This window comes from Delphinus delphis, chromosome 2, assembly GCF_949987515.2.
Source record: "Delphinus delphis chromosome 2, mDelDel1.2, whole genome shotgun sequence".
Lineage (NCBI taxonomy): Eukaryota > Metazoa > Chordata > Mammalia > Artiodactyla > Delphinidae > Delphinus > Delphinus delphis.
Window position 1 is genome coordinate 48,330,707 of NC_082684.1, and position 12,653 is coordinate 48,343,359.

Sequence of the window (12,653 nt, forward strand, 5' to 3'; positions counted from 1 at the left end):
CCTTCCCCCTCCCCGTGTCCTCAAGTCCATTCTCTATGTCTGCGTCTTTATTCCTCTCCTGCCCCTAGGTTCTTCAGAACCTTTTAAAATTTTTTTTAGATTCCATATATATGTGTTAGCATATGGTATTTGTTTTTCTCTTTCTGACTTACTTCACTCTGTATGACAGACTCTAGGTCCATCCACCTCACTACAAATAACTCAATTTCGTTTCTTTTTATGATTGAGTAATATTCCATTGTATATATGTGCCACATCTTCTTTATCCATTCATCTGTCAGTGGACACTTAGGTTGCTTCCATGGCCTGGCTATTGTAAATAGAGCTGCAATGAACATTGTGGTACATGACTCTTTTTGAATTATGGTTTTCTCAGGGTATATGCCCAGTAGTGGGATTGCTGGGTCGTATGGTAGTTCTATTTGTAGTTTTTTAAGGAATCTCCATACTGTTCTCCATAGTGGCTGTATCAATTTACATTCCCACCAACAGTGCAAGAGGGTTCTCTTTTCTCCACACTCTCTCCAGCATTTATTGTTTTTAGATTGTTTGATGATAGCCATTCTGACTGGTGTGAGGTGATACCTCATTGTAGTTTTGATTTGCATTTCTCTAATGATTAGTGATGATGAGCATTCTTTCATGTGTTTGTTGGCAATCTGTATATCTTCTTTGGAGAAATGTCTGTTTAGGTCTTCTGCCCATTTCTGGATTGGGTTGTTTGTTTTTCTGATACTGAGTTGCATGAGCTGCTTGTAAATTTTGGAGATTAATCCTTTATCAGTTGCTTCATTTGCAAATATTTTCTCCCATTCTGAGGGTTGTCTTTTCGTCTTATTTATGGTTTCCTTTTCTGTGCAAAAGCTTTTAAGTTTCATTAGGTCTCATTTGTTTATTTTTGTTTTTACTTCCGTTTCTCTAGGAGGTGGGTCAAAAAGGATCATGCTGTGATTTATGTCATAGAGTGTTCTGCCTATGTTTTCCTCTAAGAGTTTGATAGCATCTGGCCTTACATTTAGGTCTTTAATCCATTTTGAGTTTATTTTTGTGTGTGGTGTTAGGGAATGTTCTAATTTCGTTCTTTTACAAGTAGCTGTCCAGTTTTCCCAGCATCACTTATTGAAGAGGCTGTCTTTTCTCCATTGTATATTCTTGCCTCCTTTATCAAAAATAAGGTGACCATATGTGCGTGGGTTTATCTCTGGGCTTTCTATCTTGTTCCGTTGATCTATCTTTCTGATTTTGTGCCAGTACCATATTGTCTTGATTACTGTAGCTTTGTAGTATAGTCTGAAGTCAGGGAGTCTGATTCCTCCAGCTCTGTTTTTTTTTCTCAGGATTGCTTTGGCTATTCGTGGTCTTTTGTGTTTCCATACAAATTGTGAAATTTTTTGTTGTAGTTCTGTGAAAAATGCCATTGGTAGTTTGATAGGTATTGCAGTGACTCTGTAGATTGCTTTGGGTAGTATAGTCATTTTCACAATATTGATTCTTCCAATCCAAGAACATGGTATATCTCTCCATCTATTTGTATCATCTTTAATTTCTTTCAACAGTGTCTTATAGTTTTCTGCATATAGGTCTTTTGTCTCCTTACGTAGGTTTATTCCTAGGTATTTTATTCTTTTTGTTGCAGTGGTAAATGGGAGTGTTTCCTTAATTTCTCTTTCAGATTCTTCATCATTAGTGTATAGGAATGCCAGAGATTTCTGTGTATTAACTTTGTATCCTGCTACTTTACCAAATTCATTGATTAGCTCTAGTAGCTCCCGTATACTTTAAATCATCTCTAGATTACTTATAATACCTAATACAATGTAAATGCTGTGTAAATAGTTGTCAGTATATGAGAAATTCAAGTTTTGTTTTTTAGACTTTTCTGGAATTTTTTTTCCCAAATATTTTCCACCTGCAGTTGGCTGAACCTGCAAATGTGGAACCCATGGATACTGAGGGTCAACTGTAATTAATTTAGGTAAAAGTAATTTGTCTGTCTCTCTCCTTCATCTCTCCCTCTGTCTCCTCCTCCCTTTTTGCTTTTTTTTCCCCCCTAGGAGTTTTAGTAAGGCAAAATAGAAGGTAACTTTTTTTTTATTGGGTTGTTTAGAATTTGAATAATGGCAGAAATATGATATAAAAGTGGTCTTTTTTTCTGAATAAAGGCTGAGCAACCTGCTGCTCTAAAAGCAGGGTCAGGTGGACTCCTGAGTTCTTTTTTTTTTTTTTTTCTGACACCCATTCAGTTCTTGGCCATATATCTTATCTACCTAATGATTGTGTTAGGAGGGTCTGTGGAAGAGTATGCCAAGGAAAAGGAAGGCCTTTCTGGGGCAGGAAGAGCTCCCAGGTCAGAGCAGCCTTAGGCTGTTTTACCCCATCTATAGAGCAAGAAAATCGCAAGACAGACTTTTCCTTTAACCCATTTCTCCACTTTGGAACTGGAGTGGAGGAGCACAGGCTCATGGAATGGATCCTAGAGATCCCTAGATGTCCCCATATTCTGGAAGTTAACATTAAAAAATATATTAAAGTTAGGAAGCCATTGGGAACAATCATGGAGATCGTGAGATTATGAATGTCATTAGTTTTGGTATTATTACCTCTTGGATAATGACTCTTTAATGAGCTTTGGGCATTAGGCAAGGTAACCTCTTTAAGGCCCATGACCTTATCTGTAAAATGGAGTTAATGATAGTACTGATCTCACATGGTTGCCATGAAAATTAAGCACAACTGAGTGTATTGTTGGGTGTTCTCAGTTATAAGCCCCAGAATCTGGGTCTGACTGGCTTAAGCAGAAAAGGATTTAGAGCAGATGTAGGAAAGCTCAGGCTCACTAGAAGGGTTGGAGAACTGGACTCAGGTTTATCTGGCTCTGAATTATTTGGCTCATAATCATGACACGGAGCTAGTCTGCGGGGGACTGCTGCATTACTTCTAGGCATTGGATGCCACAACTTGCATTGCTAGCACTACAGCTGTCATTAGCACTATTGTCATTCCTGCCTTCAAAGCTGACTGTTGCTGCTGCTGCTGCTTCTGGAAATAATTCTGCACTGCTCCTGATTCTTTACATCACTAGCTCCCAGTCTGGGATGTCAGATAAGTGATTCTGGGTCATATAGCCTAGCAGCAGGGAGCCTGGAAAAGCAATTTACAGTATTAGTAGCTTGTATGTGGGGACTTGGGCTCTGCCCACCATGAAGACTTAGAAAACTGGGAATTCCCAAAGCAGAAGAGTCAGGCAATCCCAAAACTGATAAACTGCCACTACTTATATAGTACTTAGTACTATGCCTGACATGTGGGAAGTGTCCCCCCAAACATTGGCTTTTATCAATTTATATTTGCTGGTCTTTATTGAGAAAAAAGGTTAGGGATATTTCTACTCCTAGGTTAGATTTTTGAAGCAAATGGATTAGAGCTGCTAGAGAAGTAAAGGTAAATGGATGGATGTCATTCCCAAGCCGAGAATTTACACGGCAGTCCAATTACTTCACTAGATGGTGTCTTCCAGCAGTTTTGAAGTAACTCAAGGGTAATTCTGGTCTTGCTAGCCAAAACGTATAAGTAGCCAGTAGCCCAGATCGCCACTGAGACTCTGTAGCTATTCATTAGTTGCCTCCCTTTTTACCTGGTTTACCATGTATGAGTGGTCAGTAATAACATAGTTTAGAAAGTTACGGGCAAAGTGTCAGAAGACCTGGATTAGAATCTCAGCTCTATCAGTGACTACTGGTATGACCTGGAGCAGGTTACTTAATCCCTGAGGTTCTTTCCTCATACATATCTGTGTGTGTGTGTGGTGTGTGTGTGTGTAATAAAGAATTTTCCAAGAATATCGTTGAGGATTTAAATGAAAACATGTGAAAATATCTAGCAAATAGTGAGTACTGCCCAGTAAATATTTCTTTTAAAAACAAAACAAGAGCCCTGGGACGTATAGAAATTCAAGTTTTACATTTCTTTTAAAAAGTTGAAATCTGTAATATATAGGTAAATATTTAAGCAGTGTAATTTAGGGCAGCCATTTCAGGGTGCTCCCAAAGTGACAATATTTTTATAATAATACTAAGACGTTTGCCTTTTTCACTTTCCTTCTTTTATGAGTGCGGTTTCTAGAGGCTACATTTTGTGTTGTGTGTGTGATGTCACAACAGAGTGAACGAAGAAGCAGATAAGAGAATCCACCTGTCTTCTATTTAGTCCAGTATTAAAGAGACTTGCAAACATGTAAAACAAGGCCACTCTTTTCATTAGATTTTTCTTTCCTTTTGGAAATTTAGTTATTTTTAATAAAAAAGTGTTATGTTAATATGCAATGGTGTTTATTTTTATTTTTTAAGGGATTAATAAATATTTTTAATTGCTATTTTAATTTCTATTTTGGCAACTATTGATAAATGTAACCTACATAAACAAAAGCCCTTTGAAGAGCTCAATAATTTTTAAGGGTATAAAGGGATCCTGAGACCAAAAAGTCTGAGAATTGCTATATTAGTGGAAAGAGCTATGTTTTCCGTAAGAGGAAACTATGACTGACTAATTTATTGGAGTGAACTTTTGCTTACCTAAGTATGTGGAGTTGGAACAGCTTTCAAAAATTCTTAAAGTTTAGCTTAACAAAAATACGCACACACATGCGCACACACACACACACACACAGAGATATGCATGTGGAGATTAAGTGAAATTAGTTGTTAGTGATAGAGAATTTATATAGAAGTAAAAAATTTTTAAATTCTTTTGGATAAAGAAATATGATGAGTTATTCTGATCTATACATTAAAAAGATGATTTGGGGGACTTTTCTGATGGTCAGTGGTTAAGACTCCATGCTCCCAGTGCAGGGGACCTGAGTTTGATCCCTGGTCAGGGAACTAGATCTCACATGCCACAACGAAGATCCTGTGTGCCGCAACTAAGACCCGGCGCAGCCAAATAAATAAACATAAATAAATAGAGATTATATTAAAAAAAAGATGATTTGGAAGAACTGTGGTCAAGTGGAAAGATCACTAAATTAGGAGTGAGAAGACCTGTTCTATGTTCTGTTTCTGGCTCCTCAGTTCAGTATATGTGTTTTTGAGTAAGTGTTTTGACTTGATCTTCTGTTTCTTCAAATGAAGAATGGCAGTAAATAATTCCTGCCCTATGTTTTCTGTCATTCGTTCAACAAATACTTATTGAATACTTACAGTGTACCAGGTTCTATTCTGTTATGGGTATAGTGATAAAATATGCAAGGTCCCTGTCACAAGAAGGCAACAGTTTAATGAGAGAGGCAGGGATAAACAAGTAAAAAAATATATGTGAATAATTATAAATTTGATCCTACAAAGGATTAAATAGTGTGAAATTCAAGAGGAAAATGCCACAGACCTACTTATACAGGACCGACAAGGGAGGCTTCTCTTAAGTCAATGATGTTTAAGCTGAGACCAGATATATGAGAAGGGAACAGCTTTCAACAAAGAGAATGGTGTGTGCAAATGCCCTGGGGTGTTGCCTAAAGTAGGGTAGACATGAGGAATAGTAGTACAAAATGATGTTGGAGAAGTAGACAAGGCTTACCATTCAGGGCCCTATAGGCCATGGAAAGATGATTTCAGTATAGATGTGTGAAGGGCTGAAATGTATCCATGGCTGAGAGATTTGTAAGGGATTATTTGTCCAGAATAGGATGCTAGTAAATACAGTTTAAATGTATTGAGGTGGTTGTGACGGAGGATACGCACACTGTTTCTCACAAGTGTCCCTGGTTAATGTTCTTAGTGACAGACTAATGATTTAGAGGGTGATTTTAATTCAGACTTGAAATGCTTAGGTTCTTACTATTGAGAGTTTGTTCAAAAGATTAAATTTCTTTTTTGATTAGGTTCTTTAACCTACTCAAAATATGTATTAAATAACTAAGTACATGTCAGATTTTTCTACCAACTACATCTTTATTTATTTCAGTGCTCTTCTTTTTAATGAAGTAAAATATATTACCACTCTGGGGGACCTTCAGAACACAGAAAATGCTCTGAAAGGAAAAGCAAACATTGCATTCTCATATGTCAGAGCCATTGGAACACCAGGTATTTATCAACTTTTACATTAATCTTCGTCATGCCTCTGTACACGTGTGTTTATGTTGAAGGACTTAACATAGTGTATTTTGACCACAATCTTAATATTTTAAAATAAATTTAAAGTGTCTTTTACTATTATATTTTCTTTCTTCAAACAGGCAGCATAGTATAGTGCTGGAATGAGAACTCTGGAGCCAGACGCCTAGGTTAGACTCCATGTTCCACCAACTACTTACAGTATGACCTTGGACAACTTACTTATTTAGCCTGTTTCCTGGTCACTAAGGTGGTGAAAATAATTGTGCCTACCTCTTAGTGTTATTGTGAGGACCAAGTGAATTTGAATAACTTAAAAAGTTTCCTGGTGCTCTGTGTCAGCTATTACTGTTTTTTATTTCCTTACAGTCCTCGTGGTACCTGATATAGTAGTTTATAGTATTTGATAAATGTTGTTGACTGTCTTGGCTTCCTTCTTTACCTTGGTATTTGCTGTTTATGACATATTTTTCTTGATTTTTAAAAAATCTAATTTTGACAGCATCACCTTGCGCATTCATAGGTAATTTTGTCATAAAGAAGTTTTTAAATGTTTCATGAACACATTATAGTTATGCTTTCAGGATTTTTACTTGGTAATGGTTACAACTTGAACATGTTTATATAAAACGTTGTTAAAGACATTTAAAAAATTATATGTACTCTATGAAATAAAATCATTTATTGGAAATTTCAATTTTTATACACATAAAGCTTGATGGCTACACAGTATGCCATTGAACTTAATGTACTTGTAAAATAATGCTCCAGAATCAGCCTGTTTATTGTTTACTTTTCAAGGCCCCTCAGGTTATTGTATTTTGTCCATGGTTTTTAATTGTAATTAACGAGAGGGATGAGCTATACAGGGAGCCAGAAATCCCTGATTTATATTTTAACAGGGTCGGTCTGACTTCTGGGTTTGGAATAGACTAGAAGGAGCAATAGTAGAATAAGGGAGAAAATCAGGAAGTTACTGCAATCATGCAGGCAAGAGATGGTGGTAGGTGGCTTGGACCAGGGTGTTAGCAGTGGTGGTGGCAATACATTTGAATTTTAGCAGTAGTTTGGATGTAAGACTAACTGAGTTTTCTGACATATTGGTTGTAGAATGAGAGAAGAATAGCAGAGACCAGGGTGGCTCTGGGATTTTGGCCTGAGCTATGTGAAAGATGAAATTGCTGATAACTAAGGTGGGGAAGAGTGGAAATAGACAGTTTGGAGAGGAAGCTCTAGAATCCACTTTTGAACATTATACTTGTGGAGTACCCATTAGACAGCCAAGTACAGATATCAACAAGGCAGTGGGATTTTACTAGTCTGCATCTGATAGTGGGGATACAGACTAGGGATATAAATTTGTGACGTAAAGTTGTGAGGCCAGAGAAGACCGTGAAGGGAGTGAGGCTGGATGGAAAAGAGAAGAAGACTGAACTCATTAGATACTTCATCTTCCACAGGTTAGTAAAGGAGGCAGAAAGAATGGCCTGTGTGTAAGCAAAGTGATGATAGGATTTTATTGACGAGATAGAAGCAATTGTATCAAAGGAAACTGAAAGGTTAATTAGGATAAGAACTACCAGTTGACCATTATGCTTAGCAGTATGGAAGTTATCCATGCCCTTGATGCACACAATTTTTGTAGAGTGGTAGGGGTAAATGCCTGACAGGGGTGTAAGAGAATAGGTAGAAAGCAACTGGAGACTGTGACTATAGAGACTAATCTGAGAAGTTTTCCTTTTAAGGGAAGGAGAATATGGGGCAGTGGCTGGAAGAGTATGTGGGGTCAAGTGAAGAATTTTTAAAAAAATTTTTCTTTAATTTATTTTTGGCTGCATTGGGTCTTTGTTGCTGCGCACGGGCTTTCTCTAGTTGCAGCGAGTGGGGACTACTCTTCCTTGCGGTGTGTGGGTTTCTCATGGCGGTGGCTTCTCTTTTGGAGCATGGGCTCTAGGTGCACAGGCTTCAGTAGTTGCAGCACATGGGCTCAGTAGTTGCGGCACATGGGCTCTAGGCTGTGGGCTTCAATAGTTGTGGCTCGTGGGCTCAGTAGTTGTGGCTTACTGGCTCTAGAGCACAGGCTCAGTAGTTGTGGTGCATGGGCTTAGTTGCTTCGCAGCATGTGGGATCTTCCTGGACCAGGGCTCAAACCCATGTCCCCTGCATTGGCAGGCAGATTCTTAACCACTGCACCACCAGGGAAGTCCTCAAGAATTTTTTAAGAAGCATATTTGTATGTTGACAAAAAAGTTCTTGTAGCAAAAGGAAAATGCATCGTGGAGGAAAAAGAGGGCAGAATTACTGGAGCAACATCTTTGAATAGACTAGAGGAGATGGAATCTAGTGAACGGGGGAGGGCTGGTTCTTTACTAGGAGCACAGAAAATTTGCCTATGGTATTAGGAGGGAAGACAGAGAATATGGACATCAATTTAGTTAAGGGGGCAGATAGATATGGTGCTGGGAGCTTTTTTGGGTTTTTCTTAATTGGTTCATTTTCTCAATGAAATAGAAATAAAGTGATCAGATAGTTTGAGGAAAGAAGAGATGAAATAGTTGTTTTAGAAGGCCTGAAAATAAAGAATGGTTGCTAGGCAGCAGTAATAGTTGATGCCAGTAATCTAAAGTGAAACCATTGACATGGTGATGCTAGCAGGTTCTTGTTTTCTTTCCTTTTTTTTTTTTTCCCAGCCATATTCACTTTCATGGATGTAAGTACAGAATAGGCAGATTATTTGATTTAATTTGGACTGTGTTTTAGCTAGACAGGCGGGGGAGTGATTATAAAGACTGACCATGGAATTTAAGCTAGTTTAGGAGGGAAGAGAGGACCCAAGGTGGATAAAGGACAGTGAAAATGGTAGGATTGTAGGTCCGGGAAGGTTAAAGTTATGTACTAGACAGAGTGACCTGGAGATGGAAGGGTGTGTGTGTGTGTGTGTGTGTGTGTGTGTGTGTGTGTGTGTGTTGGGAGGAGTGCTGGACATTTTGGAGGGATTTGCAGTGATTGGTGATTACAAAGCTTGGAGTGGGACCATGGCAGTGAGTGGGTAAGGCAGGGCTGAAGAGAGATCACTGGAGTCTCCAGAGAAAACCAAGGACTGAAAGGCTAGGATTTTGCAAGGATCATCTATGGGGATAGTAAAATCACCAAGGTTACGTTAGTAGTATTGGAGAGTGTGACAATGTGACAGAAGCAAAATTTTTCATGGAATGAGGGCGATTAACCCTGGCTCGGGTTGTAGATGACTCCAACAAGGCAGAGTGGTGAGTGGAATAATCTGATGATACGTGATTCAAGTGGTAGAAGATTAGGTCGGGGAGGGGAAGATAACTATCTAGAAATGGCAGTGAGGAGAAAAGGGAAAATAAGATATGAAAAGGAAGGAATCTTCAAAGAAATACTTTAAGAAAATTTCCCAGAACTGAGGGATTTTGAGCTTCCAAATTGCAAGGGCCCACTGAATCGCAGCAGAGTGTTTAAATGCAGAGCCACACCAGAGCATCTCATATTGAATTTTCAGAATATTGGCAACAAACGCTATTCTAAAATCTTTAAGAAAGGAAAAAATATTGCAGTTAAAGGATCAAGAATCAGAAGGCGGGACTTCCCTGGTGGCGCAGTGGTTGAGAATCCGCCTGCCAATGCAGGGGACACGGGTTCAAGCCCTGGTCCGGGAAGATCCCACATGCCGCGGAGGAACTAAGCCTGTGTGCCGCAACTACTGAGTCTGCACTCTAGAGCCCGCGAGCCACAACTGCAGAGCCCATGTGCCACAACTACTGAAGCCCAACGTGCCTAGAGCCCATGCTCTGCAACAAGAGAAGCCACTGCAATGAGAAGCCTGCGCACCACAAGGAAGAGTAGCCCCTGCTCACCGCAACTAGAGAAAGCCCGTGCGCAGCAATGAAGACCCAATGCAGCCAAAAATAAATAAATAAATTAAAAATAAATAAATTAAAAAAAGAAAAAGGATCAGAATGGCTTTGGACTTCTCAACTGCAGTCCTGGGAACTGAAGACAGTGGAGCTATGCTTTCAAAATTCTCAGGGGAAATGCTAGAATGCTACATGCCAACAACTATAGTTAGTTATGAAAGTAGAATAAAGACGCTTTGAGAGGTGTAAGGTTGCAAAGTTTGTGTATTCCATATATCCTCTCCCAGGAAGGAGCTAGAGAATGGGAGCAAGGGAACAAATTAGTCAAGAAGATGTGGGTAACAGGCCAAGGACCCAACGTAAGAGTGAGAATCGGAGCATCCCCAGGGTGACAATGAAGTGAGTCCCCAGGATGAAAGTTGTGCAGCGGGTCGAGCAGCAGAGTCCACATTGGAGCAGATCAGAAGGCTCTGCAAAAATGTCTGCAACAAGAGGGAATTGATAATATAACTGATGTATTTGAAGTATTCAGAGTGTTAGACAACTGTGGAAGAATTTAGGAATAAATTAGCAAGAAATCTAAACAAAAATTTTAAAAGATACCTATAACTGTAGTGAAAAAAATTTCAAAAGGAAATAGTATTTACTGAGTCCCAACAGTGTAAATCCTGACTATTGATCTAATAAAAATTAGGACTATATTGAGCACGTTGAGGGCATAGAATTGTGTATATTTGTGGAGTGGGGTTTTGGAAAGGAGAGCTAATTTATCATCTTCCATAGTGGGAAGTTGATAGAAAATACTAACACTAAAAGAAAAAAAAGTCAGGAAATAAGAGTATAAGAAGGTCATTTAGAGACTTGGATGTAAATGCCGAAAGGAAGAGTAAAAGAGTTGAAAGTAGCTGTCCCTTGGGAGTTGGAAATGGTGGCTGAGGGTAGAGGAACTGTTCATTTTCTTAATACACGTTGTAGAATTGTCTCTTTAAACTATATATAAGAATAAGTTTGATTAAAAAAAACTAAGCCAGAAATAGTGTACAATATTTGTATATAAAATATAACATGAAAGTTGTATGATGAACTCATATTCTCTTCCCTACTACTGGGAAGCAACTATCACAGATTCGTCATATATTCTCAAGTATAGCTCATTTTCTATTCCCTCTTAGTTCTTCTCTTACCTTAACTAGAACAGACTTTTTATAACTTCTTTAACTGCCTGTATTTTCCCAACTGGGATCCCTACAAAGTCTTTTTATTTAAACATAATAGAGCATAAAAGGGTGTACGAAAGTATTCTGAATAGAATAACTCCTCCTCTCTCCCAACTTCTTTCTCTCTTCTTCAGAGCACAGAGCAGTCATGGAAGCTGCTTTTGTGTATGGGACCACGTACCAATTTGTCTTAACCACAGAAATTGCCCTTTTGGAAAGTATTGGGTATGTATAAGAAGCATAAGTTAACAATTTTAAGTTCACTTATTCCACATTACTTATTCAGCATTTCCATTATACTCCCACAATGTGGACTTATCTGAGGGAAATCATAACCAGATGTGAATATATAAATGAAACCTGAAATCCTCTTCATTACTATTATCTGCTGTACTAAAATGAACTTAAATATACAGAAGGGATGTTAAACTAAGGTGAACGAAGGCAGTATGCATAAGCCACAAGTTGTGATCCCTTGAGTGGCCACGTGTATTTTACGAATAGATCTGCCACAGTGATCAGGTAGGTGATAAAATAACAGCTTTCATAACTAAGCTCCAGAGATTCTTCCTGAGAGTTCCATAAGTTACTATACCAGAAAAATCTTAAATATATTTGAGTACAGTTTTGAACAGAATGTTTTACATGTTTAATTTTGTCTAGTTTCTAGCTTACAATTTTAGGTAGAGACCTTCTTTGGACTGCTTTTGGCTGGGCAACCTAGGGTTAAAGTTTTTCTTCTGTTTAGTACATGGGGACACAAGGAATAACCAGTGCATTTGAAGACTTCTAAGTTTGGCTTCAAAATGCTCTTCAGGAAAATGAATCCAAAGCAGGGCAAAATGGTGATTGTGTGACCTTTTTAAACCATGCAAGAGTTTTTTTGTTTGTTTGTTTGTTTTTTGCGGTACGCGGGCCTCTCACTGCTGTGGCCTCTCCCATTGCGGAGCACAGGCTCCGGACGCGCAGGCTCAGCGGCCATGGCTCACGGGCCCAGCCGCTCCGCGGCATGTGGGATCTTCCCGGACCGGGGCACAAACCCGTGTCCCCTGCATTGGCAGGCGGACTCTAAACCACTGCGCCACCAGAGAAGCCCCATGCAAGAGTTTTTAACGAGCCCTCCTGCTCACCTCTCAGAGAATAGTGACTGTTTGATATACCATACACAATTAATTAAATCCCAGACATTTTACAACTTTGTAAACATGGAGGTTAGTACACAGAAAACTGATAAAGTGAAACAATTTTTTTTTTTTTTTTTGGCGGGGAGTGGATAGGCAGAGAGTGAAGTGCTTGCAAAGAAAAGTTATGTTTTTATTGCTCTGTACGACATTAACCAGCATTCCTTTTTCTATCTTCTTATTGAACTGCCATTCTGCTGGTTCCCTCAGTGAGTTAAATAAAACTTTGATGCATGTTTGCTATTTGTGTAAGAATTAATGTTT

General features: G+C 38.7%; 1 protein-coding gene across 1 annotated transcript in view; it reads left to right on the forward strand.

Annotated features, from left to right (window-relative positions):
* TXNDC16 (thioredoxin domain containing 16) overlaps nt 1–12,653 on the forward strand; it is a 104,693-nt gene that overhangs the window by 18,392 nt on the left and 73,648 nt on the right. The window contains exons 6-7 of the mRNA XM_060003451.1: nt 5,962–6,083; nt 11,343–11,433. Coding sequence (XP_059859434.1) covers nt 5,962–6,083; nt 11,343–11,433 — 213 coding nt within the window. The remainder of the gene's footprint in view (nt 1–5,961; nt 6,084–11,342; nt 11,434–12,653) is intronic.